At 30.8% G+C, this 24,864-nt stretch overlaps 1 protein-coding gene across 2 annotated transcripts in view; it reads left to right on the top strand.

Annotated features, from left to right (window-relative positions):
* LOC121126140 (thrombospondin type-1 domain-containing protein 7A) overlaps window positions 1-24,864 on the top strand; it is a 286,559-nt gene that overhangs the window by 14,928 nt on the left and 246,767 nt on the right. Inside the window, exons 2-4 of one of the 2 annotated variants that reach the window (XM_040721441.2) lie at window positions 1,126-1,369; window positions 12,853-13,591; window positions 23,235-23,492. In XM_040721441.2, the coding sequence (XP_040577375.1) occupies window positions 1,273-1,369; window positions 12,853-13,591; window positions 23,235-23,492 (1,094 nt within the window). In that variant the 5' untranslated portion in view covers window positions 1,126-1,272. Of the gene's footprint in view, window positions 1-1,107; window positions 1,370-12,852; window positions 13,592-23,234; window positions 23,493-24,864 lie in introns of both variants that reach the window. The other variant, XM_071891671.1, reaches the window with a different exon arrangement.

The raw sequence follows: 24,864 nt of genomic DNA on the forward strand, positions 1-24,864 counted from the left end.
GTTTCACCTGAAATAAATGGAAACATTTGATTGGAACTTATACAAAACCTTTTAAATCCATGTCAAATAATTGGTCAAAGACTTTTCAAATGCTTGGTATATCTGATCTCAATTTTTTTTTAATATGTTATTATATCGTTATACAATCTCATTTGCATTGTGTAGATAAAAACTAAATATTACAATAGAAACAATAAGACACTTTATTCGTTTCTAATCGATCTAAAACAATAATTAATTGTACAAATGTGGATACATATTGTGTTGAATATATTCAAATATCACTGTTTATCATTGGCATCAAATTTAGTTCAATGTATGATTTTTAATATTATTATAGACATTTGATGGAGTTTATCAAAATTTATCAGAAATTTGTTCATTTATATACTACAAATATCAACTTTGAGCCCCCGAAATGGCGTCTCCTGGGATTATGATACAATTTATGACGTCAGTAAATATGCTACACTCCTTGGGTCAGTCCTTTAATCAATACAATTAACTGATCTAAAAAAAATAACCAATGAGTAGGGAAAGTTTTGTATCAGTCCTGATTTATTTGGTCCCGTCTAGTTTATGACCGGTCCTTAAGACCATCAGTCCACTGCACTGTCAGCTCTAGAACTAATTAAAAAATAAAATGAAATTAAGCCGAGTAACGTCATAAAGGACCGAACTATATAAGTCTTATGATTGATTTGCAGGACTAAACTGCACCAGACTGGACGGGGCTTTCTGTCTTCAGTACTAAACAAGGACCAACGCTATATCTATTAGTGCACTAATATTAAATAGTCCAAACGGATTCTCCAAACCAAGGACATCCCTACCCAATCTATTTTTATAGTAGCTGACTCCTTCAGCTCGAACTTATAGTTAAAAAAGACGTTTGTTAAGATGGTTAAATAAGGTATATCTGTATTTCGAGTTCCTTTATATATATATACATAAACTAAATTACATGTACAAAATCTTATTGAATCAATAGTCCCAAAGGAATAGTATATTTTTACTTAACATTGAATAAATATATACATATATATATATAAACATTACTATTCAAAAATGACGCATCTGTAAACAACCTTTCACAACTGTTTTTAGTATATTTTTTAATATTAGCATCAATAAGATGAAAACCTTTTGAGTAAAATACACCAAATATCCGTGTCTTACTCATGCCAGAGCCTGTATAACATCATCCACGGTTATGGGGACACAACAGCATCAAACTACTACATTGTGTCTAAAGGATTCATAACTGCAAAAATGGCGATGAGGACTTTAGTAGTGATTCTAGTACTTTTTCTACCCGAGAATTCATCTGTTGCAAAAAAGAATACGGAAACGGAACTAGGGACCGGAAGTAAGTACTTTTATTATAATTATTATTATCATAGTTATTAGTCAGTGGTGAAATGCCTTCTGTTAGTGAAGTATCTATGTTAAATATATAGAAAATTATAAGCGATGCGTAAGAAATGGAGCGACGCGTAGTGGACGACAAACGGGCTGTCCATTAAAAACTGAGTACTTTGAATTTAAAACTTCAACAGAAAATAATTTATTAATTAACAATAAAATTTCAACAAAATTAATACTATATATAGATGTGATACTGAGCTCTCTTAATAATAACGTAGCCTTCCATTTGGAAGGCATTGCACCCACTGCAGATGTAGTCCTCTGTCATGGCGTCACAGTGATTGCTGATAGTTGCATTGAGGGACTCTGTAATTGGATGGCAGGCACTGCATGGTTTCCCCTTCATATACACGAAAAGGTGTAGTTGAGGGGGTTTGGCATCAGGGGTGTATGGGGCCAAAAAATAGTCAAAAACAGTCTTGCAACGGGTTTCTTTCATTATTGGTGTCAAAAAAGGTATCTATTTTTCAAAAGGATCCTTCCGGCCACATTTTTGATAGCTCTCTGGACAGTCTGTGATACCTTGTATGGGTCTCATGGACTTGAGAAAATTGGCCTATGCAGTTAACATTAAATCTTCCGGGTCCAGTTTGACCTTTTTGACAAAGCCTTTCTTCTTCTCCAACGTTTCAGACATACTGAAGGCGTAGGCGGGGCTCTGAAGACACTCAACTGCTTGGAGTATGCAAATGAAAATTTGTCGTTCACGTTCAAGTGTCACTTTCTCGCCTTCTACGGAAGCTAAAGAGATCAGGTTTGTTTTGCGTTATAAGTATTCTTTAATATATTAAAATATGAATTCATGTCAATCACTCAACCTTGATTAATTATTGAATTGGTAAGTGTTCAGATTTCAAAGTACCCCCCTATATCAGTGATGCTCAGAAGTGTATAAACTATATCCTAGAAAGCAGGAGAGGATTTGATCTAGTGGATAATCTGAACAGGCTGTTGTCATTATTATTTAATTCTTGAAGACATAACATCTAAGTATTAAGTAATAACTAGTGCTGTGCTCGTGAAAACTGAGAATAACAATGATGGTTACCATTCAATTCTAAGTGTAAGTACTTGTTTAACTCGTAGTAGAATTGAAGATCGACGTCGGAGTAGTTCCTACCTATATCCTTGCTATATAGGGACTGGGATTTGTGTTGAGATCCTTTCCCCCCTATTATATAGCATTGAAATAAAGCAAAAAATACGAAAATACTTTTTTCTCAACTTCTGCAACATTTTTCCTGACATGAAGACAAAAAAAATTTCAAGACAGAGGCCTTCCTTGTAGACCAGAATTATTCTTATATTTTTTTATTATAATTTAAAATATAAATCTTGCAAAATGTTACCAAGTTTTGAGAGTACTTCTTGCAGGGACAACAATTTATTCGCCTTTCCAAACATAATTTTATCTCGTAAATCATTTGAAAAATGTACTTTTTTTACACATCTATATAGAATTTATTTATGATCTTATTTAAAAAAAAAAAAACTTTAAAAGAAAGAAATATTAGTGTTGAGTGTCTGTCCGAAAGTGTGACACCGATATGAGACCGTTATTACTTTTAGTGGATCGAATTAATTTGGCCCTTTAAAGAAGTTCGCTCTGAAATTGTCTTATACAAAAAATCGGTCTAAACCAATGACGTCATCTGTGTTTCAAAAATGTGAACAACGACCTATAGTGTTTGTAAGCAAAGCTTATCTTTTTTGATACCAAGACTTAAATCAACATGTAGCTAATATCAAGAGTATTTATTTTTATACATAATTATACCTTATAATATCAGCAATTACTTCTCAAATGTCCTCCTTATACGGCCATCATGACCTCCAGTCTGAGCCTGAAGGCCTTGTACACCTTAGTGATGCAATCATAGGACATATCCGCCCACTCCTTCTCAACGTATTCCTTTAGAGAATCCACATTACGGTGGGGTCATTTCAGGCCTCCCTCTCCACGAAGGCCTATATAACGAGCAACCCGGTGAGGAAGTGGCCAAATCATATTTATACTACTCAAATATCAGGACTGGGTAGAAAATTGATTTATAGATTGAGACCAAAAAATCGGTCCACAATTTAAAAGCACTTATTATTCGGTCTACGATCTGAGATTGCTGTCCGGACCGAAATATCGGTATCATTCCACCTATAAAAAAATCACTTAGTACCGAATAGAAAAAAAAAAAAGTTCGATCTTGGACCGAGTCTCAACACTAATTCACACTCCTACTCTTCATCTAAAAATAAATAATATTTAATATTCATACTCTGAAAAAATATTTGGAATTGTAAATCAATTGTATTTAACAGAAATATATTATCTTTTGAAAAATAAAGGAATAAGAAAGAGATATATATTTTATCAATATTCAAATTTGATATATATATAATATATGAAACTGAACCAAGATAAAAAAGCCCTTCATTTTGCAAATGATATGAATAGTCATAAATTGTACAATTTAAAAAGTCCCTCAATTATACTTTCAACAACATCTGTGGCGTTATTTTCTTTACTATTTGATTTCATCATTCTCTTTATTTGGACTCATATATTTAGTGTTTTGATTTTATCGCGCTATCGATTCCTTTTTAACAAATTAATTTTTGTAATAATTTGTTCTTTACTTATCTTCTGTTTGCAAAACGACAGGACTACACTTTCTTGTTGATACCTCTTTATTTATATGATATATATATTGCCCATCTTATTATTTCTATGACTAAAATTTGATAAAGAAATACACATGTAAAGCCTTGCTTTTCCTTCAGTATTACGAAGCAATATTAAAATAGAGTATCGAATAAAAAACTATGTAGGACTTTAATATTATGAAATACCTATATATATATATATGTAATTCTTTTTCAAAATTGTGGATAAATAATATGAAAATGATAAGTCTGGAAGGACTTATGATATACAAAGTAGTTCTTATGATTTACTTATTTGGCTAAGGACCAAGGTTGATAGAAATACAAGGTTATACTATAATGCTTTTCCTACCGATGTTGGACATCCACCACTCTTTTTAAAATTGACGTCAAAGAGAATATATTGTTACTGTTAATCATATCATTTCCTGCATTATATGCTGTTTACAAACCGTTGTTATACTCTATGACGTCAAAATATGTATGTCTTCCACAACAGTCGGTAAGGTATATTAATATGAAAACTCTAACAAGGTCGATTGCATGATGGTATAACCTGGTATTTCTATTGACCTTGGGTAAATTCCAGATGATTTTGTGCCCTGTTTCTGTTGCTTATTTTATGAAAGGTTGCGTGATGCAATAAAGGTAACGCCCTGCTATGTATCTGGAACAAAGACGGGATTTTTTTCTTTCCACACATGAGTCATTTTTTCATTTATTACAAACAATAAGATATTACAGTAAGATATGGGCCGAATATACGAGTATTTCTATTGTTTAACATCGAATTTTGAGCATCTACGACAACTTTGGATGCAACGTTTGTTTGTTATTTTGGCTGCTAGCCAAAAGTGTTTAACCTATTTTACTGAAATAAGTATATAATTTATTGGTATTAAATTATTATTGTGTCCAAAAATCCGCATAGAGACACTCATTTTTACTTTAGTTTGAACACATAAACTATTATGTTGAAAAAAGTAAATACATATTTGGAATTTTATAAATAGTCATTTGTCTTTGTCCAAAATCAAGATGGACACACACGTGTTATACTTTAGTTTTATCACAAAACCTATTTTTACTTTGAAAAAGTATATTATCTATTGGTATTTCATTTATAATCATTTAGCTTTATATACAAAAATCAACATGGATACACAAATTTAACGATTTGATTTTATCACGCAACCTATTCTTCAGAAAATAAAAGAAACATATATATTTGTGTGTTGTACAACTATAATCCATGTGCAAATGCACTTTTTCCTCATAAAAAAAGATTTACAAAGAGATATGGCCTCTTTCCCCCCCTCGAACAATTAATGATTACTTAATGAAATTGTTAATTTTATCGACCTAATCTAATTAAGAATCACTAGACCAATTATATTTTATTTTTGTAAAATCCAACATAGAATTGAATGGAATAGTGAGAATAAGAACAAAATAACAGTTTATTTTTTTTGTCATTAAATAAATTACTTTAATAGCGCTTCTATAAAAAGGGTGTCATTCATTGCGTCATTACACTCACTTTAAAAAAGGATTGGGAACGTAACTATTACGCTTCATGTTTCACAATAAGGGCGCATACACGACGCCTTTAATTGTTTAGATGGAGTTGTAAAGAGTAAGTAAAAATTGGGATGAACATTTCGAAAACAAAGATGAAAATGTGAGGATTTTTGTCATGCCAAAAAAAAACCCTGGCAATGTGGAAAATGCTTGGTGGAGAGCAGCTTATCTGTTATGATGTTTCATTAGAGGAGCTACAAACATCTGTGGTAAGGGGGGAGGAAATAAAAAAAGACCGTGAGCGGACTTTTGGCCAAAATCATTTTTTCGAATGACATTTCATCAAAGGACAATTTGCTTATCACACATTTTGTCGAATGTACATTTTGCTAAAGAACAATTTGCTGGACGGACATTTTGCAATGGACCAATTATCATTATATTATTTTAAATATAATTAATTTGATTTGATATCATTTTTCGGCCAAATGTCCCAAATAGTTCTTTGGAGAAATGCCATTTCAGCAAATTGTCCTTCGGTAAAAATTATTATTCAAAAATGGTTATATTTTAGTTGAATGTCTTTTTTGGTATTCAATGGCGTGATTTATCTATACTTTTTGTCCAAAAACTACGTAAAATCATAAGAAAAGATATTTTGGAAAAAATTTAAAGCCCTTGAGGCAGGTATAGGACATACTTAGATCCCCCTCAAAGTTATTATCGAACTCCTCAAATCTTAAAGCATGGGTGAAAATACGGAAACATATCAAAATTAAAAGAAGTCATTTTAGACATATTTCAGTCAATTATTAGCTTTTTATCAAAATTTATAGGATGAGTTTGGATACAAAAGAATATTAGAGTTGTTTTTAAACCATTGTTTGATTTAAGAGACTTATTTTGGCCCCCTATGGGCCCTTGCAAATACATAAAATCAATCAATTCCTCATTTTTTAATAGTAATGATCAATTTTGGATAATGTAAGTTCAATTTGCAATACCTCAAAGTGCTTATTAAGAATAATTTATTTATAGAAATTGAGTATAATTTCACAATCAATTTTTAGAAAAACCAATCCAGCTTGATTTAGTGTTGACGGGGCACATATTTTACCTTTGCTTTTGTGATTACTTAATATACAGGGGGAAAAGTACTTTCTTTTTTTTATCTATATGAAATATCTGACATACCTACGTAATGCTGAATATTCATAACAGAATAATCAGATTTTATTAATAACTATCTGCGTCAGGAGTCTTATATGAACTTAATATGATGTATCAACATATTTATTATGTAGGTAGATCTAGGTAAGCTCGTTGAATATGAAGAAGAAGGTAGGGAGAAAATAAAGAAAGGGAAAGGAGGTCGTTAATTAGTATTATTTCATTAGTAGCTTTTTAATTAATATTTTGATTAACCACTAATAAATGTGTATTAGTCAATGAAGCTCATGAAAAAATGCGCTCGGGAAATGGTATGGTCCTTATTTAAATGTACGTGTGATCGATTCACGATCGATCCTAGAGAAGGGAATATATCGAGTTGTAGAAAATATCGCACAAAAAAATCAAAAAAAGTCCTGCGTTAATGGAATGTCATATATTTACAACTCTAACATATGAGAATTTATACATTTAAAGTATTCCAATGAATACTCATGAGAGCTAAATATATTGATATAATCAGCATGTAATAACTAATTTTGAAGTCAAATATTACACAACGTCCCGCCCACAGGATTATAAATAAATATATTTTTATTTAAGGGGGGGGTATAATCAGAAATGACGTCATCAATTAAGTGTTAAGGAATGAATTATTTTACCATAGAAATAAATGTCGGGTTGTAAGGTTCGGACCTTTTGCTTGGCTAAATGAGATTTGTACGGCGGGTTTTTGGTTCTACACCGAATTCACTTCTAAACACTAGCAATGTATGTTTGTATGATTACAGTATTGTAAATCGTAAGCATTTTTGTACTGTAAATAAAACCCGACAATTAGTATGGTAATCCTTAGAATTTTAAGTTTTACTTTGTGTCTTTCATTAGCACATATACATTATAATTCGATGTTTTGTCTCCAAGAATCAAATAATAATGGCAACATCTTTGAACAATAAAAAAATCATGCTCAGATAACTAACTAGAAAAGCCGCTCCTGCTTTTTAGGACATATTTCATAGACCTTTACTTATTAAGGTTCTTACAAATGCGGGAGAGTAACACTGAGGATTTGTTTGGTAGTTATTTACTAGGTTCCGTCCTTGTTGGAGTCAAAATACAATTAAGGATCGATATCCGATCAATTCCTACATATGTCTTTGCTTGACACGGAGTGTGGACTGTGTTTAGTTCCTTCCCCCTCTAATAGCTGCTTGCAGTTAATCTAATAATATCTCATAACAGCTAAACTGCTCTCTTGAAAACATTTTTGAAACTGTTATTTATTATTAGTTAGTTTTTTTATACCGAAAATGCTTACGATTTACAGCCTTATTTATAGATTTATATATATTGACTTATAACTCAATTTGTAGGTCAGATCAAGCAATTTAAAACCTATAATGCTTACTTATGGTTAATCAATGTCTTTAATTCAATTTCTTTCATTATTCATTTTGGCAAAAATTGTTTTTAATTTGTAAGAATATTGCAATTTTCCCCCCCCAATATACACACATTTCAAAAGTGTACTTAATAGCACATTAAGCTTAATTCGTTTGATACTCGGTGATAAATGATTCAATAATACACATTAGCAATTTCCATTATTTTAATTTGAAAATATATGAAATAAAATCGTCAAGTAGAATAAATCGATTGTTTTTTTAATGCTATATACTATATACAACTCAATATTAACTCAGTAGAGCTTGAATAACCCACATCCCCAATATCAATAAACTCTTTTTAAGTACACTGCCAAAGAACAGCTTGGAAAATAAATGGAATTTCACTTTTTTTTTCAACTACCTTTGACTTTATTTTCAGGTAACACCGTAATTAGGTTATTAAAATGAAAAAACAAAATCAAGGTTCAATATAGGTATAAAAATATATTTGTAAAAATCTAATTATTTTATTACATTTTAGCCTCATCAAAAACCCTCCCTTTGCCACTATAAGGGTTTTACTTTATTGCTTTATTAAGTTTACAAGGGAGATCGAGCTGGCCATTGCATGATGGATCAGATGTGAGAGGCTATCTTATTTTTCAAGAATTTTAGGGAGAGCTTTGATATATGTTTTGGGTCCTTGTTTTCTTGAAAAACAAAGTTCCTTTCAATTAATCTCTGTCCAAAAGGAATGGCTTAAGTCTTCAGGATAACCATTTTGAGGGAATTAACAACTAATATATCATACTTGTCAGAGAGAAACATTACATATGAAATAAATCCTCTCCAAAACAGGTGCATTTTTATAGAGAAGTAATTAAAACAAATATTTAATGGATCTATTTTTTACGATTATTTTTCATTGTATTAAAGTAAAAAATATTAATAAAGTCATAAACATTGATGGAAATGACGATAAAGTATTTTTTTCCAAACTTTTTCTTGCTAGTGTATATATTTGCCAGCTTTTGATTTTTCGAGTTTGATTGACTTTAATTTGTACTCAAAATGTTGATTTGTTAAACTTGAATTATTTATCATTCAGCTTTAAACACACACCTACTATTAATTTGAAAATAGCCTACTATTCAGTTTAATAAATACTTGAAAATCAGTCATGGTTTTAAAGAGGTTTTATGAATTGTTAAAGTTGTGATTTGTAAGCATTTTGGGCATGTAAAAAAAAGAAATCAAAAATCAATATGGGTACTCTGACAATTTGAAGAATATTTGGGAGGAAACCAGGTTAGCTATCAGGATTTTTCATTAAAACAGCTGCAAGCAGGTGAGATATGAATGAAATAAATACAAATTTTACTCTTTTTCAAGCAAGGACGTCGGCAGGAATTACTTCGTTGTCTGTCCTAAATTCTAGTCCGAGTCAAACAAAGGCTTACAAACTCACCCTAAAGCTCCTCAGCATTACTCACCATCATTAATGAGCACAATCATACGTAGTTACTCAATACTTAGATGTTTTCTACTCAAGAATAATAATTATGAAATAAGCTATAAATATTTTTTTTGTAAGACCGATCCGGAGAGAGTTATTCTTTTAGACCAATTTTTTCTACTATATCTGATTTATTAATTCTGGATCACTTTGAAATTTATATAACGTTTTTGTAGGTCAATGTTCACTATTTGGAAATATACATAACGTCATGAAGAATTAATCAAAAATATCTGACTAGACCTAATCTCAAATGAGACCGATTAATCAAAGGAGATGACTCTTGCATTTTCTTGATTATATTCATCGTGGAGCACAAACTTTTTTTCCTCAACGTGAGCAATGAGTTTTGAAGCCTTCTTGTGATTTTAGTAGTTCAAAAGCTTTGGACTGCTTTTATGGCCTTGCCTTTCCCTGTAAACAGAGTCTTATTAAAAGAGAGATTTCTGCCACTCACAGTCAAGCAATTTTTAGCGGGAAATTCAAAGTGGGAGCCGAAATATATCATTTGAAAATTTTCTCACTTCATCTACAAGGCCCTGTTGATGGAGTACTTCATTCATGTGTAGCTTTAGGCCCTCAATATTCCCTTGCATACGATATTTCAATCTTTTTATATGCATTAATAGATGCTTGTTTCCATGAGGGATTAGAAATGTTTTTTCAATGTATATATAAATAAAAGAATTAAACAAATTTTTATATTATTTATTTTCAAAGTCTGATGCATTTCTTAAAGCCTCAATGAACACTTTTAACAGGCTTATAAATATATGTGCATATACTTATATATAAATAATAAAAGTTGAAACATACAATAGGTTGAAAATAAAATATAAAAAAAATCTTTTTGTGCAGTCTTGTAGCATCTCAAGTATTTATTTATTGATTACGGGTTTTAAAGTAGGTTTAATGTAGTAGACATTTTTTTTATGTAGTTATTTTTCTCTCTCTCTAACAGAGGCGTCGGCAAGGGGTATGCTGGAGGGGCTGGACCCCCCGGAGGAAAAAATTAAGGAATTTATGGGTGTTACAAGATAATTTAACATTTTTTTTTTTCCAAATATTTAATATTTGGAATTTAATTTGTGAAAGTTTTTTTCTCAATTTAATCTTTCATTTTTTTCCCAAAAAATTTAATTTCCTGTGAATAGCTATTGATTTTTGAAATTTTTCTTCGAAAAATTAAAAAGTTTAAATTTTTTGAAGAAAATATGAAACTTAATTTTGAAATGGTTTTGTGAACAGCTCTGGATTGTTAATTTTTTTTTTCAAAAAATTCAATTTTTTGTAAACATTTGTGGATATTAATTTTTTTTCAAAAAAAAAAATAATATTTGATATCTAATTTTTGAAATTTATTTCCCAAAAAATAAATTTTTTGTGAACAACTATAAATGTTTGAAATTGTTAGCGATTTGTTATGAATTTTTGGGAAAAAATTCTAACTGTTTCATTTTTTGTGAAGAGCTGTAAAGTTTTCAAATTATTGGGGGAATAGCCATGGATTTTTACACAAAAAAAAATATTAAAATATAATTTTTGAATTTTTTTCAAAAAATTTAATTTTACCAATTTTTTTTTTTTTTTAAATCCAAAAAAACAAACTGCCCCTTCCCCTTCCAAAAAAATAAAAATGTATCCAACTGACGCTCCTGTATAGATATTTTTAAAAAGCCAAATATATCAAACAAATAAAGTTGTAAAGGTGTATTGAACTTTCACAGAAAAAGTTTATCCATTCTATTATATTTATTTCTATAGCTCCATTAGCTTTGAGTGGAAAAAAGCATACAGCAAATTAGACTTACCATCATCCTATTGTAAAGTCTCATTTTGATCAATCATTGAAATATTACTTAAAACTATTTGAACTTTTTTGCATCTCCATTAGTGAAGTGATATATTTTACACAAAGAGATTTATAAAATTAAAACACTTCCTATTTCTTTGAATCTATAATTTAGAACTATTATTTTCCTGAAATATTGAGTCCGATTATTTGGAATATTCTATGTTAACCGTTATTATTTACCCATTTTAACAGATAAAATATTGAAGTCCATGGTAGGATCCTGGATAAATTAAGAAACAAATTTATTAATTACACAGGGGAACACTCATTTTGTACAAAGGAATTAATCTTTCAGCACAGAATGCCAAAACCGTAAAACTAGTCATACAGGACGACTATCGTTCAGTCATTTTTTACCCTTAAAACCATCCCCAACTTAACAGTAGGATTAATAACACTTATGTACAAGTGTTTTTTATTAATATAAAGTTTTTTTATTGATAATGTGTATTTTCCTTTTTAGGCTGAAAAATGATTAAAAACAATTAGATCGATAAAAACCCTAATTAAATTATAAAAAACACATATATAGAAGTTCATTTATCCTACTTTTAATTTGGGGATTGTTTTAAGGGTAAAAATGACTCTAACAATAATATTTCTAAGTTATTATAATGCCAAATATTTCAGAATTCACATGAATGAGAGAAAGACTAAAATCAGTTTTGGATTCTACGCTCATAGATAAATTCGATAATTGTTTTCAATTCATTTGTACAAAATTACACCCCCCTCCCCCTCTAATTGTTCATATGTGTTATTAATTGGATTATAAAATAGATGTTTCCTAACAATGGGATGAAAAAATTAATAAGAACCAGATAGGCACTTATTATAGCACAAAATTTTCGCCTAAAAAGCAACCATTGGCGTTATCTTATAATGTAAATCAGCACAGATGCTGCAAAGGTTCAATAAGTACGGGAAATACATGGTTTGAGTGTTCTTCATGCAATATTGACCTGCATATATGTACTTTACTTCTATAATTACCCAAAATAATATCAATTATATAATTATTTAACATGTGTTTTCATGTTAATATAAATACGTTTTATAATTTTGCAAGAATGAATCAATAATTCCAAATTGTATGTCGTCTTTACATTTAAAAATTGTCAATACTGGCAATCGCTTAATTAACTAACTGGTTCCGATTGAGCTGCCAAGAGTCTTTTTAGATTCACAACAGATATGTATATAATTATCTTATTTGAGTCATAAATAGATCAACTATATGCCTAAATTTGATTCAAACTCCCCTAATTAATATTTTTCTATAATGTGTCTATCTATTTTGATACTTTCAGAATGGATAACAGCCGAATGGAGTGATTGTCTCACCATTCTGGAATATACCTCCGTCCCTCATTCCCCGGATCCAATCCTCATCTACAAAAGCATACGAACCCGTCGTGTATGGTGCGAATTATCCAATGGTACCCTTTCTAAATTTGCCTGTCTCCCTTTTTACCAACCCATGATCCGAAAACCCTGCTGTTCCGACTCTTGGACATCATGGACCTCTTGCGACGACGATTACTTAGGAAAGCAACGTCGGGTTCGCTACTCAAAATCCCCTTATTCTCCTTCATCATGTCAAGAGGACATTCAGCTCCGTGTTTGCAACTCTCGCGATAAGGAGCAGGCTCAATTACCTCAGCCTCTGCCACTTGCCGTTATCAAGAGTAGTGATGCAGAGGAAACCAATGTGTTTTCACCACGGCTCTTTGCTGGCCCTTGGAGTCCTTGTGAGCGGAAAGGAGGGAATGAGGAGGAAACACCATTTGAAGGCTTTCGTCGATACCCAAATCGAAATCGCCGTTCCTTCAGCCCTACATTTCCTCCACCACCCCACCCCCTCTCACGGAACGCCCCTTCGAATAGTCATATGAAGAAAAATGGTGGAAGGCCAGAGCTATGGCGTCCGAAAATCCCTTCAGAGTTGGAAGTCTCCTTGGTTGAGAGTAAGTTAACTGCTCCACGCCATGGGTTTCAACAGAGAACTGTTAGCTGTCGTGGACGGGATGGTGAAACACTGCCTCTAAGGTAAGATACTGCAAAGTTTATTTTGTAGGGCATTTCCCGAATATTTAATCCTTTTCTTTTTAACATGTTAAAAAAGAGAAAAAGAAATTGAATTGTATGGTTAAAAAGAGAAATTGCACTTCAAACAAAAAAGAAATAAGATATTTCCATGTGTAGTTTTACAAATATATCTATGAATACTTCTCTATGAATTACAACGAACATACATAAAGTATGAAAATTTGTTTGATTGCCTTTCATATTTCTTAGCCTTTAAGAAGCGAACATATATTTAATATATTCTCAAGTTTTCAATCAATTTTCACATGATGGGATTTTTTTTATTTCATATATCTTATATTTTTATATGTAGATATGTTTAAATATATTTTGTAAGACTAAAAATTGTCTTACTCTATCTAAATTTAAATAAATAAAAGATTCAACATAAAATTTCTTTTTTTTTTTTTTTTATACTCATTTTCAAATGTGGCATATCAACATAAAAACAATATTGACCTAAAACCAAGAAAATGAATATATTTTGTACACCCTGATATTTCATAGACATAGTTGGCTCAATTACATGTTTATTATCTCAATTTCTTCTTCTTTTAATGTGACAATCAATTTATGTACTTTAAGTGCAATTTGCAGCACATCCAAAGGTTTAATATGAATAATTTATTAATATAAATTGACAATAATTTTGTCGCAGAATATAAATGTCATCCTGTTTAAATTTTGAGTAAAAGTATTACAGCTTGCTTTTATATTGACAGGACCAAATTATTAAGTTCAATATTTTATGGACATATATTTGAGTCAAGTAGACTATGCAACAAAATGAAGGCCTTGGAGTGCCTGTAGGCTGAAATCTACATATATTATTGTTATTTAAGCCATATAACAAGAAAATGACAATTAAATACCTTCAACATTGACAAGTTTGACATTTAAAGCCTTTTTTTAATTCAAGTTTTAGGGTATAATTACGATTCCTTGCCATATTTTGTCATGAAAGACCTATATAGATGAAAATCAAATTAAATAACAAATTGATACAAGCATTCAAGATTTGAAAAGTGAATTATTTGTTACTTTATTTTGATTACAACTACTAAAATAATGTATATAACCACCAAAAATTCGAGTAAAATGAAGGACCTTACACACAAAGTGATATCTTTTTTATTTTTTCTTCAAATACTTTATATCACAGCTGAAGTTATAGAATAGACCTTATATTTCTATTTAAAAAAAATTTTTTTTTGGTCAATTTAGTTTTTAATATTTGTTAAGAAATTGAATAAAATAAGCTGGTTACGTTACGTTAAATATAGATTACAATAATATTCTGGGGGCAAAAAATTGAATTACTTATGAGTTTATGACTAACTATATAAATAAAAGGTTAGGTGTAAGGGGATTAAACAAGTTTATAGATCCTTCATATTCAATGTAATTGTTTTTTTCAAAGTATATTCAAAGTAGTATGGTTTTTTTTCTTGGATAAACTTAGAAAGTATTTTTTCATTTTTGCAACTGAATTTTATTCCATGGTGTTGTGTTTTATGAAATCCCACTAATCCAGCCCCCACCTACAACTAAATGGAGTTTGCGTACCAGAGATTGAGAACCACTGCTCCATAATGTGCATGCTCATGACAAAACAGTTCTAATAAGAAAGTCATGGTTATTATTATGAGATGACGTCTTGTGAGTATTTTATGATCGCTTGTGTATATCAATAACCACTTACAATTGCAAAAGAAGAAGAAAAGGAAAGAAGAGAGAAGGAAAGGAAACAAACAAACATACCGATGATTATATCAGTGATGACCTAATTCTTATCATTGAAATGCGTCATTCCATTTACAGGGCAACACAACGAAATCCGGTGCTCTTGATTAATCTACTTTAAACAATCCACAATCACTTAGAATATATATCCCTACGTTGGTCTCCATAACAGCATAGATTGGAATCCTACACCACGTGCAAGTCCTTGAATCTTAAACCAGATGTAAATACTTACATTCTAGGACAATGGAGATAATCAGCGACCACTTCTTCGTATTGTGAAAACCTCTGTTGACCTTTATATAAAGGTTAATAATGATAAAATAATTAATTGGTTTCAGGTGCGGAGATCTAGGAGGCCAAATATCTTTGAACAATCAGTCATAACAGTGCTCCTTGAAACAATCATGAGTCGTTTTGGAGATGTGGTAGGGGGCAAAGTCATGTTGCCAGAGCCATGAACGGTCTTTGATACCTTTAAATTGCTAATATCCAGTTCATTGTTTACTCCAATCATAAAAACAGGGACGCTTGGTGATGTAAGAGCCTTTGTTGACCTTTGACTCAAGGTAAATCCAGACCAAATAATTCATCAGATTATGTTTGGAGGAGATATGAAGCCAGATATCCTTGGACATCCAGTTGTTGCAATGGTGCTCCTGGAGCCAATCATGGGGAACTTGGTCTCCACCAGGGCCTTCCTTAACCGTTCCTTTGTTGATCCATGTCATCTTTGTTACTAATATCTAGATGGCTCTACATCAAAATCATCACAACATCACCCTGTCTTCTACCTCTGAAAATGTAATAATATGTTTGAATCTTCTGTTTTCTTTTGCAATCAACAATAATTTATTTCAACACTACTAAAATAACATCCATTTGAACGTAACAAACAAAATGCTGAAAACCCACGACTACATATAATGATAACTTGTAGATAATGCATAAAACATAGCTATAACTTTCGACGCAAAGTAGGAGCAAGGACTATGTAGCAGGTGGATGATTGAGTCTATTTGTACCTAAAGCAAGCCTTACCTTTCTCTCAAAATTGTCCAAAAGATAAAGTTCTTTTCTGACGAAATTATTGAGGCTGTTAAGGAATCATGGACATTTTTATTGTTCACGGTATTTTATCTTTTTAGAGAAACGTTTATTATATATATTTCACAACAAAAAGTATTTTTTATTTTGTCATAAACTATGCGGGAAAGATCTAGATATCTGAACGACTGGATTTACTTTTTACACCCTGTATACCATACAAACAAGTCGTCTTTCTCGTCTATGAAAGGAGGGGTAATAGGAAGAAAAGACGTTGCACCCCCCTCATGTAATTTTATTATTATTTTGGGAAAATGAAATTTATACGTAGATTTCTGATAGTAGTATAATACCAACCATATGTATGAACACACAAACAGTTGAATTATTGGATGACAAGGAGGAAACGTGAAGTGAAGGAAGGGTCTGTCCCACTCACTCTTAATTCAATTTCCCTTCATTTTGTGTTTGGCTATAGAAGTACACCACATTTTGCTACGTGACCCTCTTTAAGTACAGGGTGTTATGATCAAATCGGCACATGTAAAAGAATAATATTTAATTCGTCAATGAAGCCACGTTCTTCTGGGGGATTTACTTGAAAGTTGGCTTGAAATGTACATATACATGTTGAAAAAAAGGCTCCTTTAATGTATCCGCGCCCAGCATCAATCAAAACATGGATCCTATCCCTGAAGGAGAAACAGGCTCGACGAGGTAGTTTATTTGTATGTTGGTCATTGTATCCTTGATGAAGACAATGAGAGAGTCATTGATGGCATGATATATTTGATTTGTTTTAGATTCAACATAGCCTGAGACAAAATTATTCATCAGATTAAGCTCCAAGAGGGGGAAGGACATATGTCCTTCCCAATGAAGTAATAAAAATGCGCACACAGCTGCTTCAGCGACTTAATCAGACATGATAAGGGGGAGCTGAGTCTTGTTAACCGACACAGTGCCGATCTCCAGCGACATTTGAGACATCCCAATTTGAAATGTCCATGTTGTTGTGGACAAAAATTGTTCTTCCTTTATAAATTATCTTCTTTATACCTGGAGCGGCTGTTACCATGATTTCCAAAACTTCACTAAAGTTTGTTGATACAACTACGTTTCTGCTGTGAAAAAAAGGAGACCCTATTAGAGAGCTGCATCGAAACAAAATCGCCAGCGGACGCAAGGGCCAATTTCACCTTAACACCCAGTGTTTACTAGTGTTTGGAGTCGGTCCCAGACCGAATTTTTTTCCCTGGTTCGGTCTTAAGGGATTTTTTCTAGACCCATATTTCGGTCCAGACTGCGATCTCCAACTGTAGACAGAAATGTAATTTTTTCAAATTGTTGAAGGATTTGTTTCTGCCTCAATCTATAGACAGATTTTTTTCGCGAATCCGTCTAATTTATAAGTAGTACAAATACAGTTCATATGACTTTATTGTAGGTCCATGTTCACATTTTTTTAATACATTTGCGTTATCGTCGATTCATCTATTGAATCAGTCTATACCAGGGATGTAGAACCCGCATTGCAAATTTTAAAATGCTGGCCACTACTCATTACAAGTAGTATGTTTGTGCAAAATTGTCACAATATCATCAAAACGCGTAGAAAATTTCCGAAATGAGGGAATTTTCCAAAAATTATCGCTCTGGTGGAAATATTATATGTGAAAATTTTTTTTTTTTTGTAGGAGTATTTTTTCTGCATAATGATCATTCGATAAAACTATTTAGTGGAACAAAAAACCAAAAAAAAAAAAAAAAAAGTAAGCCCCCTTTGATTGCCCTCGATAAATTTCTATTTAATAGCTTTCTTTTATGAAGCCATTTTTCGGGATATTATATTAAAAGGTTGGAATTCCCTGGTCTAGACATAATTTTATATAAGACCCTTTTTTTTCAATAATTTGTCTTTGAGATATATTCAAACCGAACTTATATTAAGTTCCAAAATAGTTTGATCCACTAATATTATAAGGCTCTCATACCGGTCTAGAATTTTCAAACTGAAGGCAACACTAGTACGTATGTATGTACTTAAACGTGTTGGTTTGATGGGTACGCCTCTTCAAAAAAGCTCATTATGGACCATGAGCAGTCTCATAATTTAGTGTATAATTAATGTGTTTTTCAAAAAAAAAAGAAAAAAAAAGTTACCAATTAAAAAGTGATTTGAAAGTTGTTAATTTATTTCAATTTAATTAATAGCAAATATATGTAATCAGGGCTTTTGTGAATGGCTGGGAGCAGTGTTTGTATGAAATATGTCTTGCCAGTATGTAAGAATAAAAGAAACAGAAAATGAACGTGGTAATCCTTACAATTTGAAGAATGTTTGGGTAGAGAGCAGCCTTGAACGGAAAAAAAATAACACAAATCCTGCTCCTTATATGGCAAGGATATGGCCTGGAATACTCCAATGTTGATCCTCAATTCAATTCCAGGGGCAACAAGGATATACATTTTTAACTTCCTTATTGTTACTCTTCCTCTTTTATGAGCACACACCCTCGTTATTACTTTATATTTAGAAGTTCCCTTTTGAAGAATTTTATATAATACTGATTCCAGCTTTGGGCCATAAAGAAACCTGTTCAGACTACTAACTAGAAAAAACCGCTCTCGCTTTCTCTGACGGGGAGTGTGTGACCCTCTCATAGACTATCAAAGTCTGAAAAATAGGAGGGAACGATGAATCTCAATGAACATTGCGTTCGGTAGACATAATTATATTCAACTCATTTTTTGCACCTAGCTGTTCCTACAGAACGAAATATACATTGTGTATATGGACGTCAAAGAAAATTCCTACGTAAGAGGGAGTAATTCGAATACTATAGTTTGAATAATATATAATCAGTGCAAACCTATCTGACCAATTAAAGCAACATAAAAAAATAAAATAAAATAGGATGTCCTTGAGAATTTTTGATTATTTAGATATTGACTTTTAAAAATGAAATGAGGCCTTTTGAGGAATATAATATTTATTATTATAGAAAAAAGACCGTCTAGAAAATAAATAGATAACGCTTTGAAACGAAATATTGACGCAGGCCCGGAAAACCCCCCTCAAACATTATATTATTTTTGGAGGAAATTGAAAAAAACAAGACATTTTGAAACGTCAGTCAGAAAATTTGAAAAAAATATTTTAAATCCCTGACAAAATAAAAAAACTAACACCAACCCTGGTTTTAAGGATTAATTTATTAGAAATGTCGATGAATAATAATCAATTGTTTGAATAATGAAATCGAATAATAATTATTCTTTTTCACAAAAAAGTAAATTAATTATACACCAAGGTTTTCAACTAATTATAGTACCATAACATTATTTAATTGTTGAAGTAGTTAGCCATAACTAGAGGTGGATTTTAGTCTACAAAAGTAGACTGGCTAGGCACTTTTATCGTTTCATCTCTTTTGTATTTCCATCCTTTTTCGTGTGTTATATGTTTCCTTCTTTCTGGTAGGGCAGTATTTTTCAAAATACCATAGTAATGACCAAACTATATATACATTAGTGGAGATCTAGAACTAGTAATGGAAATAATGCGTATTTTGGGCAAAAAAAAAAAATGAAAATCAGACTGGTAACAGTAGCAATTTTTAGAATGTTTTGGAGGTCAGCAACTTAGCTGTCATGACGTTCCATTAGATCAGCTACAATCATCTGTTACAAGGAATGAAGAAGAAAATGAACTAAACAAGGACATTGGCAAGAATGACTCCGATGTCAATCCTCAATTTTACTCTGAGTTCAACATGGAATTACAATTATAAATCCGCAAGAAATCCTCAAGGCTCCGTCTTTTATGAGCACACACGTATTTTCAATCAGTGTTTGAACATAATTGAACAGGGACGTCCGCAGGATCATACATATTCATTTTTTTGGAAGGGGGCTAGATTTTTGATTTTTTTTTACAAAAATCCATAGCCATTCACAAATTTTAAAAAAATTGGCAAAAAACCATTTTTCTAAAAAATTGGCTTTTTTTTTTTCAAAAATCCATAGTTATTCTAAAAAAAAAATATTTTTTTTTTTAAAAATCCTCAGCTATTTTCAACAATTAAATGAATCTGAAAAAAATTTATCAAATCTTAATTTGTTTTAAAAGAATTTCAAAAATTCGTAGCTATTCTCAAAAAATTAATTTAAAAAAAAAACCCTTGGTATTCAAAAAAAGTTATGTTTTTTTTAAAGAAACATTTTATAAATTCACTTTTTTTCACAAAAAGTAAATTTTTGGAAATAATATTGAAAAATTAAATTTTTTTTTGAAAAAATTGAAAAATTAAATTAAATTTTACATTGTCGAAAAACAAATCCAATATATTACATTTTTTTAGTAAAAAGTAAAACTGCCCTAATTTGGGGGGGGGCTACAGCCCTCCAGCCCACTCTGTGCGGACACCACTACTCGGGAGTTAAATAATAATGACTTCAGCCGTGGAAAATAAAAATGATTTTTCAGATTAACAATTCCAAAAAAACGGGCCATTTAAAAAAAAATACATACGATTTACATCACTACCTAGAACTTATTTGTAGTATTCAACGCAGGGCCGTTACCAGTATTTTGTGGTTTTATGGCAACAAATACATAATTTGATAAATATTTGCATAGCTATTGCTTCAGCTCCATCAGTTGCAATTTTATTTGTTATCCGTTTTTTTAAACTCATTTCAAGGGGAAGTCGTGATGCCTACATTTAACCCCATTAAAGCCTTAGTACTCTCATCCTTTGTTAGAATTTGTATCCCTTCCACATGAGTTGCAGCCAAACCTATGGAAGAGGTCAATATTATATAAGGTCAAAGCTTACTGTAATTTATTTATGTATTGGGTTAAACTTCGAAGTACATTCTGATTATCTGATACTTTAAACAAAACGAGTGTCCTTTAAATATTTAAGAACTCAAGCTTTTATAAATCTTTTTAATAAGTAAACATTATAGTATTACAATTACTTGATAAAACCCAAGGTTAATGCAAATACAGGGTTATACCACAACGCGTGTACGACTGATGTTTGACTTCCACCACGCTTTTAATATTGACGTCTTAGTAAATGAGTGGTTGTGTATTCCACCAAAATATGTTTTTCTTTCCCAGCAGTCTGTATGATACATTAAATTGAAAATTATAGTAATAGTGACGTCATAGACTATGAATAGTTGCGTGTTTTGTTCAAATCTGCTTGTCTTGCCCAACAGTCGATACAATACATCAGATTGAAAATTCTACCCAGTCCAATTACATCATAGTCTAACATTGGATTTTGTTAACCTTCATCTAACCTATCAATTTTCTTTGACGCCCATTGACATTAAGTATATTTCCTTCTGTAGGAAGGACACCTTACACGCAAATCTACATACACTGAGTTCAAGAGAACTCATTTCTCCCGAGTGCGTTGTCTATTGAGCTACGTTGTTCCATTAATATAATATATATTTTGCCCAATCTCATAATTTTTATAGAAACTCGTTGTAATTGAATTTACTCAATACGTAATATTTTTTGAACTACTACTGTCCAACATTAATAAAAATGTTTTTTTGTCGAGTAATATTTTATATAATTAATTATTTATAGGGTGCATTAAAATAATGAGCGTAGTATTTAATTATAAGTTAAAATACGACTAATATATTATAATTTAGTTCTAATTATTTGTCACTCTCTTAAGAAATCAGTTGTGACAAAGTAGTAACTATGATTTTTTTTTTTTTTTTTTTTGGGGGATTTAAAAACGTATAATAGTGTTTTTAATAATTGTATTATTTTTTGGGATGACTTTTTTGGTTTGTATTTCTAATTTTGATCAGAATTTGCTGATAGTAGCTGACATTACTCAGAGGTAAAGGGTTTATTTTTTTTTTTTATAAATCCGGTTACATTTATACTTTTAGAAAAGTTGTACTATTTTATACAAATTATGTATGAAACCGAATCTGATTCCAATAATTTTAGCTCTCTCGCAGCATTATCCGTGGAGTTGTTCAAGATCAAAGAAATTTTGCAAATTTAAAATCCTGAAAATCCATTGATAAAGTTGTTTTTCAGTATACATATTAGAAATTGAAGTAATTAATTAATTTTTATAATTGCATCAATGAAAACTAAAGGGAATAGTTATAAATAGTTTAATTTTATAAAATAATATGTAAAACCATTTGTTGGCAATACTTATTTCCTAAAGCAAATCCCAGTTCTTCACTATTCGAACGAATCTTAGCGACTAGCTGGCATTATAAAGAAAACTTGAAAATTTCAGCTCAAGAATGAAACCCTTAACAAATTAAACCCTTTTTCAAATCCATTGGCATTTCTTGGATAAAAGAATTCACAGAAATATCATAAATATCTGTAAAATAATTACACCCATGAAATAAATATGCTGCCATCCATTATTTCTGAGAGACAGCTGTCGTTTTTGAATTTTTAAGTAGGGGAAAGGGAGTCATCAAGTTGCTCAAAAATAAGAATCTCGACAAACACAAAGTTTTTTGAAAAGATGATAACAGCTTAGAAATATGTTATGCAGATTACCATTTGTTAACTTTTTGAGAAGTCTAAGATGGCTGAAAAATTCCCTCTTTTAAATTAACTTATTTTACTTCAAGACAAAATACTGTCTCTGCCGGAAATTTATTTAAGTTATCTTGTTTTAAATTCATAAAGGGTTTGACAATGTCTCATCAAACCGTGTTAAAAATCGTTTTTTTCAAAATTTCCTATAATAACATTTTTACTCTTAGAGTATCTTAAATCCTATATTTTTTTTTTTAACAGAGTGTGTGTGGATGGAAGCTCGGACATGATGGTTCCCACAGAGATTCGCTCATGCATTATTTCTGTTGACTGTAGAGTAACAGAATGGTCACCCTGGAGTTTGGATAAAGACTGTCGTCGAACTCGCAAAGTGAGGAGTCGTCTAATATCCAATCCGCCGCAAGGGCGAAACGGTAAAGCATGCCCTCATTTGGAAGAGTTTAAGGAAATACATGGGGATGATGATCCTGCTGAAGATTTGTCGGAATGTCGTGAATCGTGAGTTGGCTATTTTTATTTATTTAGTAGTTTTTTCTGTTATAAAGGAATTTCACGGAAATTAAATTATGTTGAATGTATTTTGGACTATGTTTATTTTTTAACATCAATACATAAATATTATCAGGCAATAATTAAGAAAACAAAAAGTCCCAGTTTATTTATAAGGTCCAGTCCAGTCTTAAGTATCGATCCATATTGGTCCTTCTATGTTGGCCTTGGAATTTTGTAGAAAAGTTTCTATGGTTTATTGAGCCCAATAAGATTTATCCGATATGTATTACGAACATTTCACATATCTTCAAAAAAATATTCTAAATAAGGACAACACTACATACAAACCAATATTTCATGGCAATATTTTAGTCAATTGTAGGCTCATTATTCAAATTACTGGGATGATTTAAGATTTCCAAGAATGTTAGCTATAGTTTAGAATCCTTATTTGATATATGAAACTTATATCGGGCCCGATATGGTCCCTTTCAAATATAATCTATCAATATATCATTCTTTTATTTTGAAAATAAATTTTGGTATCTTTAATTCACAGCACACCCAAAAGGTTAATATGAAAAATTTGTTGATAGAAATCGACGATAATTTGTTAGAGAATATAAATGTAATCCACTCTCAATTATAACATAAAAGCAATCTTGAAGAAAAGTTAAGAAATTTGAAAATTCCAATTTATTATTTTACTACCTGTATGCACAATTAAAAAACTCCAAAATTACATTTCAATATGAAGCATTTTATAATTTTTTTTTGAAAAATCCATTGCTATTAATAAAAAATTGAATTTGTTGGGGTTTTTAAGAAATAAAATCCACAGCTTTTCACAAAACAATTTCAAAATTATATTTCTTGGTAAAAAGTATTAAAAATTAAACTTCCAAAATTAAATTTTTTCTAAAACAATTTTCAAAATCCATAGATATTTACAAAATTTTTTTAAAGTATAAAAAATACATATGTGCTCTCAAAAAATTAAATTAAAAAAAAAAAAAAATCAATCACTAAGTTTTTTGTTTTAAGTTTCAAACACTAAATTTTTTGGGAAAATACAATAAAAATCCACATGTATTCCGAAAAAATTACTTTTTTTGGGAAAAAAATTTAATGACTCAATTTCAAATATAATTTTTTTTAGAAAAGAAAAACTCAAAAATCCATTGGTATTCACAGTAAATTAATTTTTTTTTAAATATTACAGAAATTAAATTGTTTGGAAAAAAAATTGCAGAATTATTTTTTTGGGATATATATATATTATTTTGGGGTGGACTACAGTCACTCCAACCCACATTTTGCAGATGCCCCTGATCACATTTTACTAAAAGAGGGTTAAGAAAAATCATTCTGCCTTCTT

Source organism: Lepeophtheirus salmonis, chromosome 11 (assembly GCF_016086655.4).
Source record: "Lepeophtheirus salmonis chromosome 11, UVic_Lsal_1.4, whole genome shotgun sequence".
Classification (NCBI taxonomy): domain Eukaryota; kingdom Metazoa; phylum Arthropoda; class Copepoda; order Siphonostomatoida; family Caligidae; genus Lepeophtheirus; species Lepeophtheirus salmonis.